This window comes from Convolutriloba macropyga, chromosome 2 (genome assembly GCF_964194025.1).
Source record: "Convolutriloba macropyga chromosome 2, txConMacr16.3, whole genome shotgun sequence".
Taxonomy (NCBI): domain Eukaryota; kingdom Metazoa; phylum Xenacoelomorpha; order Acoela; family Convolutidae; genus Convolutriloba; species Convolutriloba macropyga.
The window spans coordinates 12462720-12485267 of record NC_134469.1 but is presented as its reverse complement, the minus strand read 5'-3'; the positions used below and the strand labels follow the sequence as shown (position 1 = coordinate 12485267).

The 22548-nt window shown below is 37.3% G+C and overlaps 1 protein-coding gene across 3 annotated transcripts in view; it reads right to left on the bottom strand.

Moving 5' to 3' along the window:
- LOC142356543 (clustered mitochondria protein homolog) overlaps positions 1-22548 on the bottom strand; it is a 76905-nt gene that overhangs the window by 14267 nt on the left and 40090 nt on the right. For all 3 annotated transcript variants that reach the window (XR_012761437.1, XM_075408429.1, XM_075408432.1), the window contains exons 10-16: positions 21294-21427; positions 20520-20914; positions 19996-20233; positions 14973-15211; positions 13138-13700; positions 12663-12883; positions 3547-3962 (exon numbers count right to left, since the gene is read on the bottom strand). Coding sequence is in view for 2 of the 3 variants with exons in the window: in XM_075408429.1 (XP_075264544.1) it covers positions 3575-3962; positions 12663-12883; positions 13138-13700; positions 14973-15211; positions 19996-20233; positions 20520-20914; positions 21294-21427 (2178 nt within the window). In the remaining variant the exon portion in view is untranslated. The remainder of the gene's footprint in view (positions 1-3546; positions 3963-12662; positions 12884-13137; positions 13701-14972; positions 15212-19995; positions 20234-20519; positions 20915-21293; positions 21428-22548) is intronic.

Below are 22548 nucleotides of genomic sequence, written 5' to 3'. Positions count from 1 at the left end.
CGACATTTGGATAATTTCTATACCACGCAGAGATCAAGCGTCTATCCGACAAAATTTGAACGCACTGCACTCATCGAAGGTAAAACCTATGACCGGAAATTTTTATTTCCTGATTCAATTCGACTTGTGAAAGAAAATTCCTATGGCACATAAGACCCTTTTATCCAGTGTAGCCAAATATGTTACGTAATGAATCAAGTAAAATTCGATGCAATCCCTTGAAAACTTATTTGTAAAAAGCGCATCTACCGGCTTATCGTGTTTTTATTCAGTTGAGAACTCAAAACTCAATTCTGTTTGAAGTAGCGAGTCGGCTAAGTCCGACGTCAAGCGTGAAGCTCTTGATTTGTATGAAATGATACGTCGACAAAAGATAAAAAAAATTAGACCTAAAAATAACTAGGAACTGACTTTTAAAATATTTAGAAAACATAGCCGGCAGATTACCGGAAAATAGCCACCGTTGACGCGCTTGACTCACATCAGGATTGAACCAGAAAGAAGAGAATTTTTTTCCTAAGTTTCAAAATGTGTTCTAATTCGGTGTGTAGTTTCAGTTAGATTCTGAAGCTATACTTAATTCAGCTTCTAAACTGAAAGCTATTAAGCTTAATACTAATGTCAGCTAGCAATCGCTCTAATGAACAATCGATGATAACCTAATAAACTATGACTCAATGACAGGGCTTTAATCCCGTTTCTTTTGATTTTGCTCTTTTGACATTGCCCGTATTCACTACAATACGCAATTTAATGCGTGAAAGAATTTAAACTCAATTCAGTTGAAGCAGTGAATCAGGTAAGTCGAGTCAAACGTGAAAATCGTGACTTATTGAAACGAAAAACGTTATCAAAAGGTAAAGCTAATTATAAAAAAAGAAAACAAAGCAGGCCAAGTCCTGACCTACTTAAAACTTCAGTGACTAAACGAATAACTGGACCTAGAAAGGACTATGACTGGATTAGGAAAACCAAGGGATAAGAATTCTATCAAAAAACCGAAAAAATTAAGTGAAAATGGCGCATGTGAAAGAAAACCCCAGCAATAATGCGAATTTTTGTTCAAACACTGGTTCCTCACTCAATTTTAAAATTAGAATGGAAATTTCACTCGCTTTTTCGCTCCATTTCCTTTTCCGGCGTGACCAAAGTCATCACAATTTGACTTCAAGATTCTATGACCATCTGTGAACAGATCTTAAAAAAGACAGCGCCCCAATACAATTCAAATTCTTCGAATTTTAAAAAAACGAGAGCTCCTAATAAGTAGCCGTTGAGAGGTTGATGGCGGCTGATATAAAGATCATAATCTGCATCACCTGAAAAAAGTCATTGAGTTTTTGCTGAACACCGTTTCCGCAGTCTGCTTCAACTTAAACTTCAAAAACTTCAGGCCACCACACTACTCACTTTTCACCCCACTTCCGTTTTCGTCGAGCTCAAATTAGTCACCAAACTTGACCTCAAAATAAACAACATAGCTGGCAGATTGCCAGAAAATAGCCGCAATTGCTTCGTAGATCTGCAGTCCCAAAAAAAACAGTAAAAAGACAGACCAAAAAAATTCGTCTTTTTCATTGAAGGCTGATGTTATATTTTGGTTAAAAATCAATCTAAATTTTTACTGCCTCTATTAGCTGCTCTCAAATAACCTTCATTTAGAGTGACAGACACCCATTTGACCTTATCTCTTTGAATTAAAGTAAATAAAAAGTCAACTTCAAAGTGAGGAAGTAATTTTTGAGAGTAAGTCAAGTATGACCGACAATTAAATCACGCATCACGCGAATGAATAAAAAACTCGCTCAACTAAAAGTGAGAAATGACGTCACGCACGCACTTGAGTAGAAATTGCATGAACGAATGAACAAAAAGCAGATTTGAAGTGGCTGTGACGTCATATGGTCGTAAAAAAAATCGCAACGACGAAACAAAAAAACATAGCCGGCAGATTGCCGGAATAGCTGCGAAATAGGCTTGCGTGCCGTAAAATACAGATAGAAAAAGATACAGAAGTGAGTTGATAATAGTTATCGCCGCCCCCTATAAAATTTACAAGTTTATTTCAAAGGAGGTTGTTTTTGGGTGCAAAAAAAGTTTCCCTGTCGCGTCTCGAACCGGCGATCTCCAGATTAACAGCCAGTCGCCTTAACCACTAGGCTGTCGGACCATACAATCTGTTTTCTTACAATCAACGTTGTTTTAGGAACAGATTCTGTTTCTGAATAACCGCAATTTAGGTCACGCAGAAAGCGTGAAATCAAGCGCGAAAAAGCCATTTAAGCAGTGACGAGACAGAATGTTCTAGAACAAATGTAAAACGAAAATAAAGCGTCAGACGACGAAACAAAAAAAACTAAGAGCACCCCAATATAGCTACGCTCAGCTTACAGCTTCGCAGCTATAAAAAACAAGAGAAGGCCAATAATAGCCCCAGCTATCGCTGTGCGGCTATTAATAACCGACTAAACGTCGGAAGAATTGCTCTCGAAGGACTAGTGGGAGCTCTCATCCATTGCAGCCTGCTTCATTGGGGCCTAAATGGGACTAAAAAGTTCAACAGTGGGCTTCAAATAACCACATTAGAGGTTAACATACCACTATTAATATTTAAAGTAAAAAATGACACCAGTTTCGGCGCACTTTTTATTTGACTTTTAGTATTAAATTGCCGCCAATTGAGTTCAGCTGCTTGAAATTGTGATTGAGAGAGAACTTTAGATCACGCGAAACGCAAAAAGTTAAGGGCGTAAAAGTCACTCGAAAAGTCAAAATTGTCAAGCAAAAATTTTGCCTAAAAAAGACACACACGTTTACAATAATTGCTATGAACTTCATTCAAGAGCAATTAATCAAATTGTGTGAACAGTTGTCAATAACTCCCAAACAGTTCAAACTTTAAATTGCAAAAAGCCAAATAACAGGCAATGGAGTAGCTGAGGAAACTATTAACCATTATTAGCCTACTTACAATTAGTTAAATAAAAATGTTTTGGGGCACAATCAGTGATAAAAATAGAAGTAGATCAAACAATGGCTCGTGAGAAAACAATATCTCATGAATTCTGAAGAAAATATTGATATTGTGAAACGAAGTGAAAGTGCAGATAAAAGTCACATAATAAAAGTCTTCCTCTCACGCTACTTTCAAAGTAAGAGTAAATCCACAACTCAAACCCACTTGCCTTCCTCATCTGTTTCAGGTCAAAAAAATATGTACTCCAAATTCACCAACAAAATGAGGCCAGAAAAATCAACTCTATTAACGCCTATCAAGACGAAACCCAGAAAAAATTGTCTCGATACTCATCTTAAGCTGCAACAATTCTACCGAAAAAATTACTTTGAGAGAACGGAAAGGAGAAAATGAGTGCAGTTGAAACACAGCAATATTGCTTTATAATGGATTTTATCTCGTCTGAATTTTCGGCGATTCGTAAGTTATGACGGCAATTGAGATCTATGCGAACCGAATTAGACGTTTTGCACAAGCAACTACTGCGAACAACCACTGATTTCGTTTTACAGCCAAAAGAGTTTACTCACATAATAAATTTGTCTTAAGTTGTGGCGTCTAATCCAATGGCTCTGGCACAACAGCAGTGTGTTCACCTCCATTGATTACACTTTTCGGGGAGTCCATAACCCCATTAATGACGTCACAACTGTTATTGTGCTCATCAGATGACGATGACGATGCTATAGTCCTAGTCACATCCATTGACTTATTAGATTTAGATGATGATGCTTCTGTGTGATGACCGTTGACCATGGTCGTAGAGTCTCCTGCTCCCTTTTGGATTGAAGATTGCTCTTTTGCTACTGTAGATGATGATGTCTTTTTAGCTGAATTTGGTCTCTGTTTCTTCTCAGAGCCAGTCTTGTGTGATGAACTTTTGCTGCTACTCTTGCTTGATGAGGTTTCAGCAGCTGACGGTTTATCGTCATCAGCGTCGTCTTTTCTAAAAGCAGAAAACAATTTTGCGTTTTTTTTCTGACACGGAATAAAAAAAAGTTGAAGGGTGAAAATCAAGATTTGCAGAAATTATCACACAAAAAGATACTTTTTAACTTGAGGTAAACTTTCTTTTTGAGAGTCAAATAGTCTAAATAATTCTGAGTATACAAGTTTAACAGCGCAAACTCCGATGCCTCACCTGAGTTATATTAGACTGAATCGAAGGTAATATTTGCATACAAACAAGAACTATATTCTAGAGGACATCAAGCGGGGGATTATATGCTCAACTAGTTTTTTGAGTTCAGTCAATCTTGTCCGATCGATATATTTGACGTAGAAAGGCATGAGTGGTATCAGAAATCCCATAAATGTAGAATTCACTTCTAGTGTAATTTTCCATTAATTTTTCCTGATTATGTCAACACTAGCAACCATTTCGTGTTATTAAATTGCGCGCAACCCAATAAAGAGGCTGATATCAGTCTCATTTTGTTTTTTACAACCGTTAGGATCTGAATTATATAGGGGCGCCGCCCTCTTCATATAGTTACTTTTTAGCGTCAATAAGACGACAAATCGGAACTTCGAACGTTCTAAAATGCAGAAGCAAACCTTTATACCATTTTCTCTAAAAATAATTTTTTATGATTTTGACTTTTGATTTGTATGTATGTAAAAATATTGCACGTGCATCTGGGGGTTGCAAATAATATGCACCCACTAAGCTGGGGGGGGGGGGGAGGGGGGCACAAACGGAAAAGATCCGATTTTTCAAACAGCTTATTTGTTTTGATTTTGACATTTTTGCATCGTAAAAGTTTGCTGAAATTTCTAATTAGAATTTTAGAAAGAAAAATTCAACTTCTATATCGTTTTTAGTGATAAGTTTATACCTCTATTGCAATTGTGTTTTCGGGAACTTTTCCCTCCATTTGTTGTTTTTTGTTTTCTTTCTATAAAATTCCACCAAGGACGTAATATTTTTTTGACAAAGCTAAATGAAAAACATTTTCCGCTTGACGAACATCGTGAATGGAAAAGCAAAAACAATTAAGAGATAGAGAATAACAAAATTTTGCTAGGTGTCAAAAAGTTTTCAAATTTGGTATGCTTTTCAGTTAGATTCTAAAATAATACTGAAATCAGCTTCCAAACTGGAGTCTATCAAGCTTAATTGAAATGCTAGATAGCAACCATAATAAGGAACTTTAATAACCTAACGCACTGACTTAATTATCGGGCTTCGCTTCGGTTTATCCCATTTCTCTTGATTTTGCTTTTTTGACCTTGACCGCACTCATTACATTGCATAATTCAATGATTGAAAGAATTTAAATTCCATTCAGTTGAAGCAATGAGTGAAAAACATAGCATAAAAAACCGCGAAAATCGTGACTTGTGCAAAACGAAAAAAGAAATCAAACGGTCAAGCTATTTTAAAAAACAAAGCTAAATAATAGCCGTTGAGAAGCTGACAGCGGCTATTAGTAACGGTTTTCAACTTTCACGCCAATAACTTTGGCGAGCTTTCAGTTTCGCAAACACTTCGCTTTTACTTTTTCTGAGAACTCTCCCGCTCGATTTCCGCAAATATTGTTTTCAGAGCAGCAAGGCTCAATCCTGTTCAACAAGGGTTCTTTTATAGTAAAATTAACATCAATATATTTGAAGTCCCTTGTCCAGACCTTTTTTCGGTTCCTATTTGCGTTTAAAGTCCCCTCACATCAAAGGGTTTCGCTCACGATCAAAGGCTAACGCTTACGTAAAACAGATAAAAGTATGGTTATCAGCTTTTCGATTTTTATTCGAGACCTGTTCTCGTATGTTTCTTTAATCAGTTGTCTTCTTCGATTACTTTTTGACCATAGGACAATAAGTCAAAACGAAGCCTTTCTATTGGAGGCCTTCATTACACATATAAGTTCCTTGGAACTTAATTTAACTGAAAGTAAAATTAAGACTTTAAGTGCAAAAGTCATGTTATTGAGTGAGGTAAGTCAAGTATGATCTAATAACGCAAATCTAACCACGCAAATGGCTTAAAAACGTTTACTATAAAGAGTGATGTCAAGCGCGCAAAAGTCATTTTGAAAATGCTTTGATTTTTTCAGTTTAGCTGAGTCAGTTTTGCGAATTTCTCTCAAACGACCGGCCAGCGGCCGGCTTTGTCAGTAGCCACGGTTTAGTGAGGCTAGCTTTAGCTAAATTGAAGGGGCGTAAGTGAGCTCAGCGGGGTGGGGGGGGGGGTGCACCAAGGAGGAGGGGGGGGGGGGCGATGGGGTGGGGGGGGGGGTAGTCAATCTCAAAGAACCGCCCTGACTAGCGAACTGAAAGGCTCTAAGAGCACCAAATGCCGGCTGTGCGCGGGGAGGACGAAAAGTCAAATGCGTTGGTCAAGCGAAAAATCGCATAAATAAGACCGACAGGACTAATACAATTGCTACAAACGTCGTTTGAGAGCAATTAAAAACAAAAACAGAGCGTCAGACGACGAAAACAAAAAAAAACTCGGAGCACCGCAATATAACTCCGCTCAGCTTACAGATTCGCAGCTATAATCTTGAAACTTCCTTACTTAGAGCACCTTAGTGTTTGACATTTGGCATCAAAAGTTGAATGTAAAATCTTCATTTTGTTGTTTGACAAATTTAGGTGTCTGCTTGAACAAAACGTTGTTTATTTCTGCTCGTGAAATAGTGTTGATATTGGTTCTTTTTTCGACTAAAGGTGATTTGTGTTAGTTCTCATTTCAAATTCTTGTTAATTCCCGTGACAGAAAAAATTACCAGACTTCTATTAACGTCACTGATATATGTCTGTCGTAGTTTGAGGAAACATCACATTCAAATTCAAAGCATCATCTATCCTTCATTATTTTAAATTTTCCCCCATCTCTGCTAAATCCGGTAGAGATTCAAGCCAATAATGTTGAGTCGTGGAAACATTACAAAGTGTGAAGGCACACTGGACAGCCTCCTTCTTTAAATTAGATTGCTGGAAACATTTTTTCCAGAAGTATATCAATCTGCTTAACACCAAATATTTGATAGAAAAGATTGAATACTGAACCTTTAAGTCCCAAGCGTATTAAATCTTTTACCTACCTATCGAATTAGAATTCCCCAAGTTTTTTTATTTCAAACGAAACCAACATTTTTTAAATTCCAGTTGAAAAGTGAGTACAAAGTAAACTTAAGACTTTAAGTGCAAAAGTTATGTTATTGATTGAGGTAAGTCACGTATGATCTAATAACGCAAATCTAACCACGCAAATGGGTAAAACGTTTACTATACAGAGTGAGAAATGATGTCACGCGCGCAAATGCAATTATTGAGAATAAGAAGTCACTTTGAAAATGCTTTGATTTTTTTCAGTTTTGCTGAGTCAACAAAAGTAACATAACTGACTGACGTCAGGCGAATTGCTCTCAAACGACCGGCCAGCGGCCGGCTTTGTCAGTAGCCAGGCACGGTTTATAGAGGCTAGCTTTATCTTAATTGAAGGGGCGTAAGTGAGCTCAGCGGGGGTGGGGGGGGGGCGATGGGGTGGCAACAGTGGGGGGAGGAGGTAGTCAATCTTTAAGAACCGCCCTTCGCACCTCATGACATATGTCTCAAAACATATTCTGGGAATCGCATACTTGAAGACTAGTGATCTGAAAGGCTCTAAGAGCACCGAAAGCCCGCTGGGCGCAACCTTTATCACATTTTTGAGGACGAAAAGTCAAATGCGTTGGTGAAGCGAAAAATCTCATTTCACTCTGTCTACTTCTCATTTCAAATTTTTGTTCATTCCAATGACAGAAAAAATTACCAGACTTCTATTAACATCACTGATATATGTCTGTCGTAGTTTGAGGAAACATCACCTTTAAATTCAAAAAATCATCTATCCTTAATTATTTTAAATTTTTCCCCATCTCTGCTAAATCAGGTAGAGATTCAAGCCAATAATGTTGAGTCGTGGAAACATTACAAAGTGTGAAGTCACACTGGACAGCCTCCTTCTTTAAATTAGATTGCTGGAAACATTTTTTCCAGAAGTATATCAATCTGCTTAACACCAAATATTTGATAGAAAAGATTGAATACTGAACCTTTAAGTCCCAAGCGTATTAAATCTTTTATGTACCTATCGAATTAGAATTCCCCAAGTTTTGTTTCAAACGAAACCAACATTTTTTCATTAGCAGTTGAAAAGTGAGTACAAAATGGCCAATAAACTTAGAAAAACCGCCAGAGCGTTTCTGTCTGTTATCATTAGTAGCAGTGGAATGCGTTGACAAAGTGCTTATACGAAGTGTATAAAATAAACATCCTTTTAAGATTTTGTAATTCACTCACTTTGTCTTCGACAATAGCATTTTGTCATTTTTTTATTGTTTCTTTTTTAAAAGTTTAACTGCTCCTGTTTTCTGATTTCAACATTAGACATCCGACATTTCAAGAGTATTGCTCATTGTGGTTACGCATCAGTTAACTATAAAGCGGTTCTGCCAAAAAAATACAATAGCATGAGATATAACATCCCAATCTTCATCTGAAAGCATTTTTTTGTTTAAAAGTGGCTTCGTAAGACACTAACTAGTTTACGAGTAGAGAGCTTTCCATTTATATAAAAAGTAAAGCAAAGTACGCTAAAAACATTACATTGAAAATTATCAAACTCGAATTATGGACACGCATGTTTTGAGTAAAGCGTTAAAAAAATTTAAGAAATTTTAATACCTTGAAAGCTGAAGTCATAGCATGACTTTAAAACGGAGCAAGCAAATAGGTTTTTAAAAGCGTGATTCATTTGAACTAATCGTAGGTTGCCCTAATCACTTACTGTGGACATCTGAGGCTAAGCGCAATTGTAGTGGAGAAATCCTATTTTATATTTTTGTCCTCTCATTTTGCTCAGGTTAACAGCGATGGAATAGCAGACCACATGCAAATAGGCAATTGTCAGTTTTATTCTCCCTTATTACAAAGATATGCCACCCAAAAAAGGACCGTCTCCTGTTTCTTGCTTCAATACAACTAGGATAAAGCGTGTACGCGCAAGTACACGCAAAATGTGCAAAATCTAATTCGCCAATACATGCTAATATATTGTAAAAGTTCTCCTTTGTGTTTTAGTAGTCTTATTACCAAATACTGAAGAGAAACAAAAACGCATTTCTAGGAAGAATGTGAGGTCGGGGAAAGACGAAAGCACCCAAAAAATCACAGATATTAGAAAGTCACGTACAAATCACCGCTTCAGAAAGTTGAATGAAACTTGACTGGTAAATGGAGGCACATAGATTGCAGGAGGCAATTATGATAGAAATCTTTATGTTTCCGCTACATGTCTTTGAAACCTTAAAACGGTTCCTTCATATAACAAGAAAGTTCACATGGAACTACGCTTGATTTCACACCAGTATCAGACAACATTCAATGTACAAAACCCTCAGACTAATACAAACATATCAAATTTACAGTTCTGTTTAAATAAATTCCACAGACAACGGGAAACAGCAGAAGTAATCACGTCTGCCTCCATTGAGATTTTACATAGCTAGTTATGACCCTCCCCTTAAACTGATGACCACAGGGTAAACATCGCCTTCAGAAACTAGGCAAAATAAAAAAACATAGCCGGCAAATCGCAGCCGTGCATCCGCTTGACATACAATGGGATTGAAACAGAAAAACAAAAATAAAGAGATAGAAGAAAATGACAGAATTTTTGTAAGTGTCGGAGTTCTTATTTGTCATGGAAATACTACCTATTCGGCTATGATTTAATGACCGGTCTTTATATGTTTATCCCGTTTCATTTGACTTTGCTCTTTCGACTTTCACCGTATTCATTACATTACGTAATTCAATGCGTTAAAGAATTTAAAATCCATTCAGTTGAAACAGTGAGTGAAGTGAGTCAGAAGTCAAATGTGAAAATCGTGATTATGTAAAACGAAAAACGTGATCAAAGGTAGAGGAAATAAAAAAAAGGAGAGTTTCTAAATAATAGCCGCTGAGAGGCTGACGGCGGCTTTTAAACATGCATCCATTAAAATTGATAGTAGGCTTACTGAAGCAGCATTTCATTAGAAAACTTATACCACATTTTAATGAGTCATTTAAAAATTGTCAAAAAATTGAAAAATTCTGTTTTTTGTTGCATAATTTCTGCTTCGTATTTTGAGTATTTAAATAAGCAAAAATTAAATAACTTTGAAGCTGATTTATTTGCAAATTTTCGAGAGCTCATCACTTTTTATCATTAAATCGTGCTGCTTTTGATACTTTTTCTTTTCATGCTTCATGGCATTGATCAGCTTTTGATTTTGATGACAATCAGAACACTGTCTGGAGGGAAAATAATGTGTTCCCTCCAAAGTGTTCTCAGTCATCAAAATCAAAAGCTGCTCAATGCCATGAAGCATGAACAGAAAAAGTAACAAAAAAAGCACGATTTGCGGATGAAAGTAAAGATCTCTTGAAAAATTGCAAATAAATCAGCCTCAAAGTTAATACATTCAATATTTGCATATTTAAATACTTAACATAGCAAGCAGCAATGATACAAAGAAAAATTCAAAGCTAGTATCCTAAAAAAGAAAGAAATATGAGCAAAATAGAAAAATCTACAATCCTTTTTGAAAATAAGGGTCATCATAGTCAAGAAACTCAATTATTTCGCATTGATTCATTTAAGAAAACGAAAACCATGGAACGCACATTAGAAAATATATCTTTGTTTCCTAAAACCGTGTATTAGAAAAGTCGCAGAAAGCAGCCAATGCCGTAAAACGTCAAATTTCACTGATTTTTTTTCGATTTTAGAGTTCTAAAACAAAGTTATAACTCACTAACACTCACTAATGTTGATTTCATTGCATCGATCAAACTAAAAAGTTGAAGTGTTTTAAATAATTGGTTACCTCATAGTAATAACAGTGAATAGCTGTAGTTTGAAACTGCCCGCTTAAATTTGAGAGCTATTTAGCATCAGCACATGTACTGATCTGATGTACAGTTGTTTCCTCTGTCAATGCTATCATTGAAGATAAGAAATTAGAAAACAGCAAGTTTGGGAAAGTATCGTAAAAAGTATTAAGATTTGAGTTTCATTGATTTTTTAAAAGTGCACCACATGCAGCAATAAATTTATCACCGCTTAGTAAGCTTCGGTAAGCATACAAACAACTCTAATTAATTAATTGAACATAAAAAAATCGGAAAATCAAAAATGTGTATATTCATCTTATTTTCTTCAAACAAAACAAAGTTAGATTGATAACAACAAAATCAAAAGGCCAAGAAAAGCAGCCTAAAAATTATTGTGACAAACTGAAATTATCTTTGACACTAAAAACATGAAACCCTAAAAAACCATCTAAAACGGCGAAATCACAAAAATAGCTCTAATATATGATTGATATGCTCTCACTTTTAAAATTATGGTTGTTGACCATATTATGGTTGTCTAATACTTGTTAATATGGTCCAAAAAAGTAAAGTAGAAACTTTAACACTGCTTCGAAAAAGCTGCAAAAGAGCAAAAAATTTTACTGCTAAGCAAAAAATTGTTCACACCTATTTTTCTCGCTCCCCCTAAAAAAAGAGGCACAAACAATATATAACTCTCGCTTCTACCTGCCCTTCAATTCATTCAGTCGAATGCTTAAAACACTTAGTTTTCAAGCGCAGCATTGATATTTACATCCTGTTTTAAATACATTGCAAAAATTATTGATAAAAAAAGACGCTCCACCAATACTCCTCTTCGAGTAATCGAAAAAGCACCAATGCAATTTAAATTCTTTGAATTATAAAAAACTACCAATCTGAAATAGAGTTCACATAATTATAAAAATCAATATTTAAATTCTTTGAATCATAAAAAAACTACCATTCTGAAATAGAGTTCACAGAATTATAAAAACAATGCCAAAAATTAGACCATGAAATGACTACGACTGAAAAACAACTGACTTTGAAAACCATTTTCAAAAAAATCTGCAAAACACCCCGAAAAAAGACAACAGACGTCAAATTTGACTGTGAAAATCATTAAAATTTGTGAAATTCTATAAAAATCACGATGAGAGCGACAATGGCCTCGTAATTACTGCGCGGCCATTAGTAATGGACATTTTGGACCCATATAACAAACATAAACGACTAAACGTCGGAAGAATTGCTCTTGAACGACTAATGGGAGCTCTAATCAATTGCAGTCTGCTTCAGTCGGGGGGGGGGGAGCCTAAATGGGACTAATAAGTTCTATAGTGGGCTTCAAATAACCACATTAGAGGTTAACATATACCACTATTAAGATTTAAAGTAAAAAATGACACCAGTTTCGGCGCACTTTTCATTTGACTTTTAGTATTAAATTGCCGCCAATTGAGTTCAGCTGCTTGAAATTGTGATTGAGAGGGAATTTTAGATCACGCGAAATGCAAAAAGTCAAGGGCGCAAAAGTCACTCGAAAAGTCAAAATTGTCAAGCGAAAATTTTGCATAAAAAGACACACACGTTTACAATAATTGCTATGAACTACGTTCAAGAGCAATTAATAATTCTTGAAATTACACACAAACACACACACACATTCATTGATTTGCACAGCCTAATGAACTTAAAACTTTTGTAGGGCGAATGGAAAGGATTTCTAAAAGTTTTTATATTTTCAGAAATTGTAACGCGATAAGGGGCTAACTTGAGGTGGAAAAAGAAGAAGCCATTGATGACGTTTAACATCTCCAGGACTCCCTTGTGAGTGGGTTGTGTGATGAAGAGGGCTGGCAGAGCAGCATTGGCAAAGGATGCCGAGGAGCTCTTGGAGAACTCGTTGATCTTCCTCTGCAAAGCGACTGCCTGACTGGTCAAGTGTTTCAGGAGCTCACTACTTTCCTTCGTCTTTTCGTTGTCTTCACCTAGCTGCAAAACAATGATGCGTTCAAATGACATCAAGTTTTGATTTAAAGCTGGTAAATTTGAAAAATTTAGTCAACGAAACGAATTGGAACGTATATTCACCATATCAAAATTTATTTTTCATTAAACTATTCTATACTTCTCACACTTTAATTGCTATCATTCTGCAAACAAAAGTAGCAAATTTTGCAAGGTCGCCAAAAAAATTACGAGAATAGAAAACTTCCCAAACATTTCGTTGGAGCTCGTAGACTGACCTCAGTTTTGTAAATATTGAATGCCTCTTTCTCGTACTGCAAAGCTGATCTGAAGTCTCCTTGACAAGACGCAACACAGGCTTTCAGATGGTGCGAAAGGGCCGTTTTCAAGGACATTTTGCCACAGTGCTTTTCATTCAATGTCAACGCATTGTGAAGGAAGCTAAGAGCCTGGTCGAACTTCTGCATCGCATGCAGAACCAGCCCGATGTTTGTATCTAAGGTTGCAATTTCAGGGTGGTCTTCGCCCAGAGCAACACAAGATAGGTAGCGTGCACGATGTAAAAGATATAAAGCGCTGTTTTGCTGTTCGCTACAGAAGCAATACAAAGCTAATCTGAGGTACTCTGAGGTCGTTTGCATAGAATCGTAACCAACACATCGTTCGTACATCATAATGGCTTTGTGTTGATGGGAAATGGCTTCCATTGGGTCGCCCAGGATGTAATTCAAATGCGCTAATAGCTTCAGACACAGTGCTATCTCGCCATGAATTGGTCCATATACGTGATTAAGAAAGTGTAGCGATTCCGTGATCAGTTCGCATCCCGGACGTAGCAAGCCTAAAATTTACTACGTTTTTCATCAACAAAACAACTTCTGTCGTCAATGTTTTTGCAAACATTCTGAAGCAAACGAGTAGCAAGGTGATAAAAAAAATGGAGGCAATGACAGTTAATCTTTAAATAACCACAGAAAAAGTTGACGTTTTCTGTCTCAACTTTTCATGAATTTCGAATTCTTTCAATCTTTTTTCAACGCACTGTTTATTTCATTATTTAATAATGTCATTTCAGTACACGACTTATTACTGCAAACCTCATCTCTGGGGAAGCTACATACCAAACATACCCGGCAGATTGCCGGAAAATAGCCGCCATTGATTCCAATAAGCATGATTGGGATTGAAATAACAGAAGATATTGAAAAAAAAAGATTTTTGTACAAAAACATTTTTTTAAGTCCAATTTATTTTGATGGCATTTCGTAGTTGAACATACTTATGTTTCTTAGAGAGAGGCTAGAGGGGCTACTATCAATAACAATAAGCATTAGAGAGAGGTAACTAATATTTATAGGAACGACGTTCAAATAGCGGGCATCTAAAATTGGGCTTTATGGGTTTATCCCGTTTCTATTTCTGACTTAATTTTTTATACTGACTCTGTTCATTTTGAATTGCTTTGCTGAGCAACTGATGTTTAAAATCACTTTTAGCAGAATGAGAGAAGAGAGAAACTAGCCTAGAGAAGTCAAAAAGATTTCACGCAAAATGTTGAAAAGGCGGCAAAATGAGGTAAAGCGAAACATTTTATTCGACGAAGTAAAAAAACATTGCAGGACAAGTCCTGACCTACAATTCAAAGAATTTTCATTGACTAAACAGAAAACTAGACCTAGAACGGACTATGAATGGATTGGAAAAACCATTTAGAAAAAAATCCGATATAAAAAATCGAAAAAACAGTAAAAATCAAAGTGAAATTGCCGCATGTGAACAAAAAACCACTAGCTAGAAAGCGAATTTTTGTTCAAACACCGTTTTCTCACTCTACTTTAAATTTGGAGCGAAAAAATTTTACGCCGCAAAACCACTCGCTTTTTCGCTCCACTTCCTGTTTCGGCGTGACCAAAATCACTACTAAAATTTGACTTCAAAAATCATGAAAATGTGTGAACAATCTTTAAAAAAAAGACAGCGCCCCATTACAATTCAAATTCTTTGAATTGTAAAAATAGGAGCGCTATAATAGCCGGCTGAGAAGATGAGGGCGGCTATTAACTAGTACATATTTTCAAAAGTTTGATAAATTTTTTTAGACTGTTTAGCTGACCCTGTTGTATGTAATGCTGTCCTTTGTTGAGCAACTTCATTCCCTCTTTAGCCTTGGGTAGGACATGCTTTATCACAGGGTACAAGTTCAGCACATCTGAGGCGTGGAAAGTGGGCGCAATTGTAGAGAGGAAGTCGTAGTTTTTCAACTTGAGCTGAATTCCAACTTTGGGACAGATGGTACGTAACAAGGAGGAGTGGATCATTCCATAGTTGAGACAAATTTCATCTATGGAATCACTAAAACAACAGACGTTTCTTCTTTCGTAAGTTAATCCTTAGATTTGTTGACCAACTTCTTTTGTCTGGTATATTTCAAAACCACAATCTATGGCCCGATTTGAACAACACTAATTTTTCAGGCCCAGGTGGTGAGAGCAGAAAGATTCAGATGAGAGCAATTAAACAGAATCTATAACTTTTGCGCTTCTGTTTTGGCTATTTTGTAATACTAAACCATAAACATTCCATACTCAACTTCGAGTGGAGGCTATATTGAAATGTGGAACCTAAACAATTAGCAGAAAGATTGCAATCAGTGATCTAAATAGAATAAAAAAACCCGAAGGCGGTAAATATGCCTATAAACCTATTGTTATTCCAATTTTAAACAAACGCTTAAAATTTTTTTTAAAATGACAGTCATCTTTAAATACGCCACACGGTCTAGAATCCCGACCTTCAGTATGTGAGTCTGACATCTTAACGACTAAGCTATAATGGCTTTGACTCATTTTCGCTCACCATCGCCTTCATATTAGCAACAGACTTTATATCACAACGAGAGTAGCTTAGATAACTCAAAACTGAACTAAGAGTAAAAACGTCACTCCTGAAATCAAGCTGAGTTGTGGGGAGGCGTCTGGGAGGTAGTTAGGCAGGGGAGAGCTAGAATCGGGGTAGTAGTTTTAGCGTAAGGTGGAGTGAGGAGCAAGATAGTGAGGTGATGGGTGGGCGGTGAGGGAGGGGTGAGGTGATGGGGGTGAGTTGTGGGGAGGCGCCTGTCATTTGGATCGGGAGCAGAGCCTGTTATCAGAAAACTGCTCAAAATGCCCTTTTGACTTTGAGTATTACCAGCAGTTCCTAATTACTATGTATTATTAATTAAGCTACTGTTAAAGTCTACTGCCCGAACACAGAAGTCGACGTTCTAAACCAGAAGAAAATGTTCGGAAGCTACAGTCAAAAGCTCAAGTAAAAGCTGCAGTCAAAATTTCAAGCAAACTTGCGTCCACTAAAAAAATATTTAGAATCTCAATATTCGCCTTCGAGTCGTAAGACATAGCCGGTAGAATACAGGAAACGACTAAACGAGTCGTGCAATATCATTACTAACCAAACGAGTTCCTAAATTGAGGACACATATTTTAAATTAGAGGTCTGTTTAGGCGGGGTGAGGTGCTGATGGAAGGTGGTAGTTTTTGATGTGCGCGGTAGGGGGTAGGAGGGGTTATGTGGGGGGGGGGGGGGGGGGGGTAGGTGGGTGGAGTCTGTAGTTTAAATAGGGAGAAGAGACAGCTATGGGAAGAAGGTTTCTCATAATGACCTTTCGTCCTTCAGTATTGGCAGCGGTTCCAAATTGATAAAAACATAACCGACCAACGTCGGGCGAATTGCTCTCAAACGACTAGTTGTCTTTGACAGTAGCTAGGCACGGTTTAGTGAGGCTAGCTTTAGCTCAATTGAAGGGGCGTAAGAGAGCGCAGCGGGGGAGGGGGGTGAACCGGGGGACTGGTGGGGTGGCAACAGGGGGGGGGGGGTCCGCCCTTCGCACCATAAGTATAAGTCTCCAAAACAGATTATCAGGATCGCATACTTGAAGACTAGAGGGCTTAAAGGCTCTAATAGAATTAATGACCGCTACCTGTTTATCCCGTTTTTGAGGACGAAAAGTCAAATGCGTCAGACGAAAAATTGGTCAAGCGAAAAATCGCAAGAAAAGGACCGACAGGACTAATTTATTTTTAAAAACTTCGTTTGAGAGAAATTAATAATTCGTAACTAAGCTACTGTTGAAGTTCAATGTTCGAAAACAGAAGTCAATGTTAACAAAGTCAACCTTTGAAAACAAAAGTCAAAAGATCAAGTAAGGAACAAACTTGCTTCATCAAAAAGAAGTTTGTAGAATACCAAAACAATTCTTCGAGTCGTGAAAAGATACACGCTTACAATAATTACTTCAAACTTTGTTCGACAGCATCTAATTATCAATTAGGCTTTCCTTCATTTCGGTCTAAAGACGTATATTTCTTAATTTGACAAGCAATTAAACCATTTTCCGTACAGTCAATGTAGGCCACACACGCTTACAACTATAATCTTAAAGGCTTGTGCAAAATGTCACTATTTTGAGCAAATAGACCCAGTAAAAATATGAGAGCAGGTAAAAACTAAGCTTTCAAATAATAAACCAAAATTTTGATTGTAGGTAGGCATAGATAACTATTGAAATAAATCTCCAACGTATTTTCCAATATTTAGATTACGTTTATTAGAATATCAAAAACAATATTTAGATTACAATATTTAGATTATCGAACAGATCCGACTTACGTCGGGCGAATTGCTTTCAAACGACCGGCTGGCTTCATAAGTAGCTGGCTACGGTTTACTGACGATAGCTGCTTGAGCAGAATTGAAGGGGCTTGAGGTGAGCTCAGCGGGGGGGGGGATTCACCGGGGGAGGGGGAGGAGAGGTGATTCGCGGGGGGGGGGGGGGGGGGGGGGGGTGATGCGGTGGGCAACGGTGAGGGGTCTGTGGCTGCACGGGGTCACGTCCTTACGGCCTGAACGATGTGTAGGGGTGGGCATTGGAGGATGGGTGAAGTGAGGGTTGGTGGACATATGGAGGAGAGAGTTGAAGTTGGGGGGGGGGGGGGGGGGGGCCTCAAACTCTAAGAACCACCCTTCACACCATGAGTATACGTCTCCAAAACAGTTACTGTGAATCGCATACTTGGACACTAGTGACCTGAAAGGCTCTGAGAGAAATGGCCTTTTAATGCCTTCTGGGCGCTACCTGTTATCCCGTTTTGGAGAACGAAAAGTCAAATGGGTCAGACGAAAAATCGGCCAAGCAAAAAAATAACATTAAAAAAGACCACAAGACTAATAACATAGCTGGAAGATTGCCAGAAAATAGCCGCAATAGATTCGTAGATCGGCAGTCTAAAAAAAAAACAGTAAAAAAGACAGACCAAAAAAATTGTCTTTTCATTGAATACTGATCTGTTATATTTTGATTAAAAATCTGTATAAGTTATTGGTCCCTCTATTAGCTGCTCTCTAATAACCTTCATTTAGAGTGACACACACCCATTTGACCTTATCTCTTTAAACTTAAGTAAATAAAAGTCAACATCAAAGTGAGGAAGTCATTTTTGAGAGTGAGGTAAGCCAAGTCTGACCAAAATTTAATCACCCGAATGAACACAAAAAAAAACTCGCTCCACTAAGAGCAATAAATGACGTCACGCATGCAAATCAGTTGAAATTGCATGAACGAATGAACAAAAAGTGGCTCTGACGTCATATGGTCGTAACAAAAATCATGACGACGAAATAAAAAACAAGTCCTGACGTACAATTCAAAGAATTTTCATTGAAAAAACAGAAAAACTAGACCTAGAATGGATTATGAGTGAATTGAGAAAACCATTTTTAAAAAAATCAGATAAAAAAATAAGAAAAAAACAGAAAATCAATGTGTAAATGCCGCATGTGAACAAAAAAACCACTAGCGCGAAATGAAAATTTAGTTCAAACAAAAAACTAGGCCTAGAATGAGCTGTGAATGGTTTGGGAAAACTATTTAAAAAATCCGATCCAAAAAATTGAAAAAACAGTAAAAATCAGAGTGAAATTGCCGCATGTGAACAGAAAACCACTAGCGAGAAACCGAATTTTTGTTCAAACACCGTTTTCTCACTCTACTTTAAAATTAGAGCGAAAAAAAATCACGCCGCAAAACCACTCGCTTTTTCGCTCCATTTCCGGTTTGGGCGTACCAAAATCACTACTCCAATTTGACTCCCGGCAGATTGCCTGAAAATAGCCGCCGTTGATTCCAATAAGCATGATTGGGATTGAACGAATAGAAGATATTGAAAAAAAAAGATTTTTGTAGAAAAGAATTTCAATCCGATTTATTTTGATGGCATTTCGTAGTTGAACATACTTCTGCTTCTTAGAGAGAGGCTACAATCAGTACCAATAAGCATAAGAGATGGTAACTAAGACTTATAGGAACGACGTTCAAATAGCGGGCATCTAAAATTGGGCTTTATGGGTTTATCCCGTTTCTATTTCTGACTTCAATTTTTTATAATGACTGTTCATTTTGAATTGCTTTGCTGAGCAACTGATGTTCAGATTCACTTTTAGCAGAATGAGATAAGAGAGAAACTAGCCTAGAGAAGTCAAAAAGATTTCACGCAAAATGTCGAAAAAGCGGCAAAATGGTACAGCGAAAAAAAGTTCGACGAAGTAAAAAAAAATAGGAGCGCTATAATAGCCGGCTGAGAAGATGAGGGCGGCTATTAAAAAGACAGCGCCCTAATACAATTCAAATTTTTTGAATTGTAAAAAAACCAAGAGAAGGCCAATAACAGCCCCAGCTATCGCTGTGCGGCTATTAATAAATGCTACAAACTTGATTTGAGAGCAATTAAAGGTATTAAGATTATCGAAAATCCTCAAACGTTAAATCGACCAGCCAAGCAAGAAATTGAACAGACATTAAATCAAATCACAAAACAAGATTAGCTGCAAAGGAATTGCATTCAAGCTAAAAATTGATTTCCATTTTACCGATTAAATGATGAAGGTAGCAATAAAAAATCCTAGATGTTTAAATTTGACTCACGAATGTCAATGAGGCAGTTATACTTCGTTGGTACGCAGCATTTGGTGGGTAAGGATATTGACCTTGCAATAGTCAAGCATTCAAAACGGTCAAGTGGAAAACCGCCAAGGAGCGCAATAACAAATATCCATAGAATTCTTTTTGAGAGCAAAAATCTTACCCTTGGAGTTCAAAGTAGTAATACTCCTTCAAGTCAACCCTGATCTGTCTCCAGAGTTGTGTAGGCGACAGATGCATCCATGAGGTCATCAAACCACCCGAGGAGGAAAGTGAAGATTCTGATTGGCTGCTTCCGAGAGGAGAAGTTGCGCCTCCACTTGAAGGACTGGTGGCACTGCTAGAGTTATTCGTGTTATTGCCGCTCGTTTGTCGCTGATTTGCCTTCTTCTTACTTTTGTCTAAAGCATTGCAAAATTATATTTTGATAGAAGAGAGTTTTCAATCTGTATCAATTTATTATCCCATAGATAGATAAAAAGAGATAGACAAAAAGATTTATCACAAAGATAAAAAAATAACCGCAACAAACAAATTATCACCTTCGCTCGGTAAGATTCAACTCGTGGACGCGATCCCCTATAAATCAGCAAAGTATGTGTACCTTGGAGCTGCCCGTTAGTATCAGTTAGTGAAACCTTCAACTGCTAAATATTGCTCAATATGCAATTAACTACACAAGCTTACTTTTCTTGTACTGTCCAAACAGGGCGTTATTGGTCCCAGCCGACTTGAACAATGTTCTAGAATATTCCTCTTCATCTGCTATCACTTGCAACTTTGGCTCTTTGTAAGCACCAACGAAACAGTTCAGGAACAGTGCAACCCCGTCAGACAAACAGTGGGCATCAACTGTTTGCATGTATCTTTTGAACACATGCTTCGCACTCCTGCAGATAAGTTCCAAACAAGCTACACGTTCCAGCATGTCCAAACTTGCAATGATGGAGTCTTCGTTTGGACTTTCCGGGTCGTGTTTGGATTTCTGGGTCTGGCATAATGTGACTATATGTGATAGGTATCGCATGTTGATTCCCCTTGAGTGTAATGCATCTGTTAGGTGAATTGAGTCCAATGGAACGCTAAAATGTTTCCAAAAGAAGTCTACTTTTGCTTAAAGTTCATTTCAAACTTTCCAATATTTGCTCGTTTTTCCCTTAAAGCGTATTCACTCAAGCAGAACCGACGTTCCAATATGCAGATTACGCTTTTTTAATTGCATGACGCAGTATCGTAATAATAGCGTTGATCAAATGACAATTCGCCCTCATTTCGAAGTCCACTTAGTTCTAATTTAATGATTTAAAAAGCATGACCTTTCCACGCACACACAACTATGAAGTGCTCTACCATATGGTCTTCACATTAGAAACCTTTCAAAAAGCGGAGCCTTCAAGTTGCAATTAAAGAGAGGCAAAAATTTTCGACAAAATAACCCATATATTTTGGAATAGTGCTCACTTGGAGATATCCTGCATGCAGTCCTTGACGAAAGAGGGTATCATGAAGTGGAGAAGGAACTTGCAGGCATCCTTGATAACCTGTCTCTCTGCTTTTAGCGCCTTCCTCGCTGACTCCGGAATGCGAGAAGACACCTACGATGCAAAATAAAACCCGTTTGTTGAATAGAACTTTCGGGATATTTTTCCGTTACCCAACCATCCAGGCCATTTCAAAACACTTACATGATTAATCATTAAGTATAATTAATCCATGTGCGTATGGGGGATGCAAACAATACACAGCCACTAATTTTTTGGGGGGACAGAAGCGGAAAAGATCCCATTCCTGAACTCATTCCGATTTTTTAATCGACGTAAAATTGTACTGCATTAAGATTTAAGATAGTCGGCAGACTTTCGGAATAGCTGCGAAATAGACTTGCGGGCCGTAGAATACAGAGAGAAACAGATACAGAAATGAGTTGGAAAAACTTATCGCGACCAACTTTTAAAATTTTAATTCAAAGGGGGTGCATCGCAGAACATTTTTGGGTGCAAAAAATTTTGACAACGCAGATGTCCGAACCCCAATCACCGGCGTTAGAAAAGGACGCATCAACTATTAGACAATTAGGCCCTTCTCACCGCTTATCCTACAATAAATTGTTTTAGAAACAGACAAAAATTCTGAATGCTAGCAATTTAGGTCACGCAAATCAAGCGTGAAAGTCACCGAAAAAGTCAAACGAAAGAATGTTCTAGAACTAATGTAAAGACAGACGACGAAACAAAATACATATCAGGGCAAGTCCTGACACAATTCAAAGAATTTTCATTGACTATACAAGAATGGACTATGAATGGATTAGGAAAATCATTTAGAAATAAAATCACATCAAAAAAATCGTCAAAAAAAACCAGTAAAAATCAATGTCAAAACGCCGCATGTGAACAAAACATAGCCAGTAGATTGCCGGAATAGCTGCAAAAGAGTTGACTTGCGTGCCGTATAATAGAGATAGAAACATACAGATTTAAATTTAAAAAATCGACGCCGCTCAAAAAGCTAGGTAAAAAAACATTCAGCCATAAATTAATAAAGCTTGTTAAAATTCATTCCGCAGAAGCCTTTTATTAGGGACCTTTACTGCACATATGAGTTCCTTTGACCTTAAACTAACTCAAGTTAAACTCATTTTTTAAAGTGCAAAAGTCATTTTATTGAGCGAGGAAGTCACGTATGATCAAAATCTAATCACGCAAATGAACTTAAA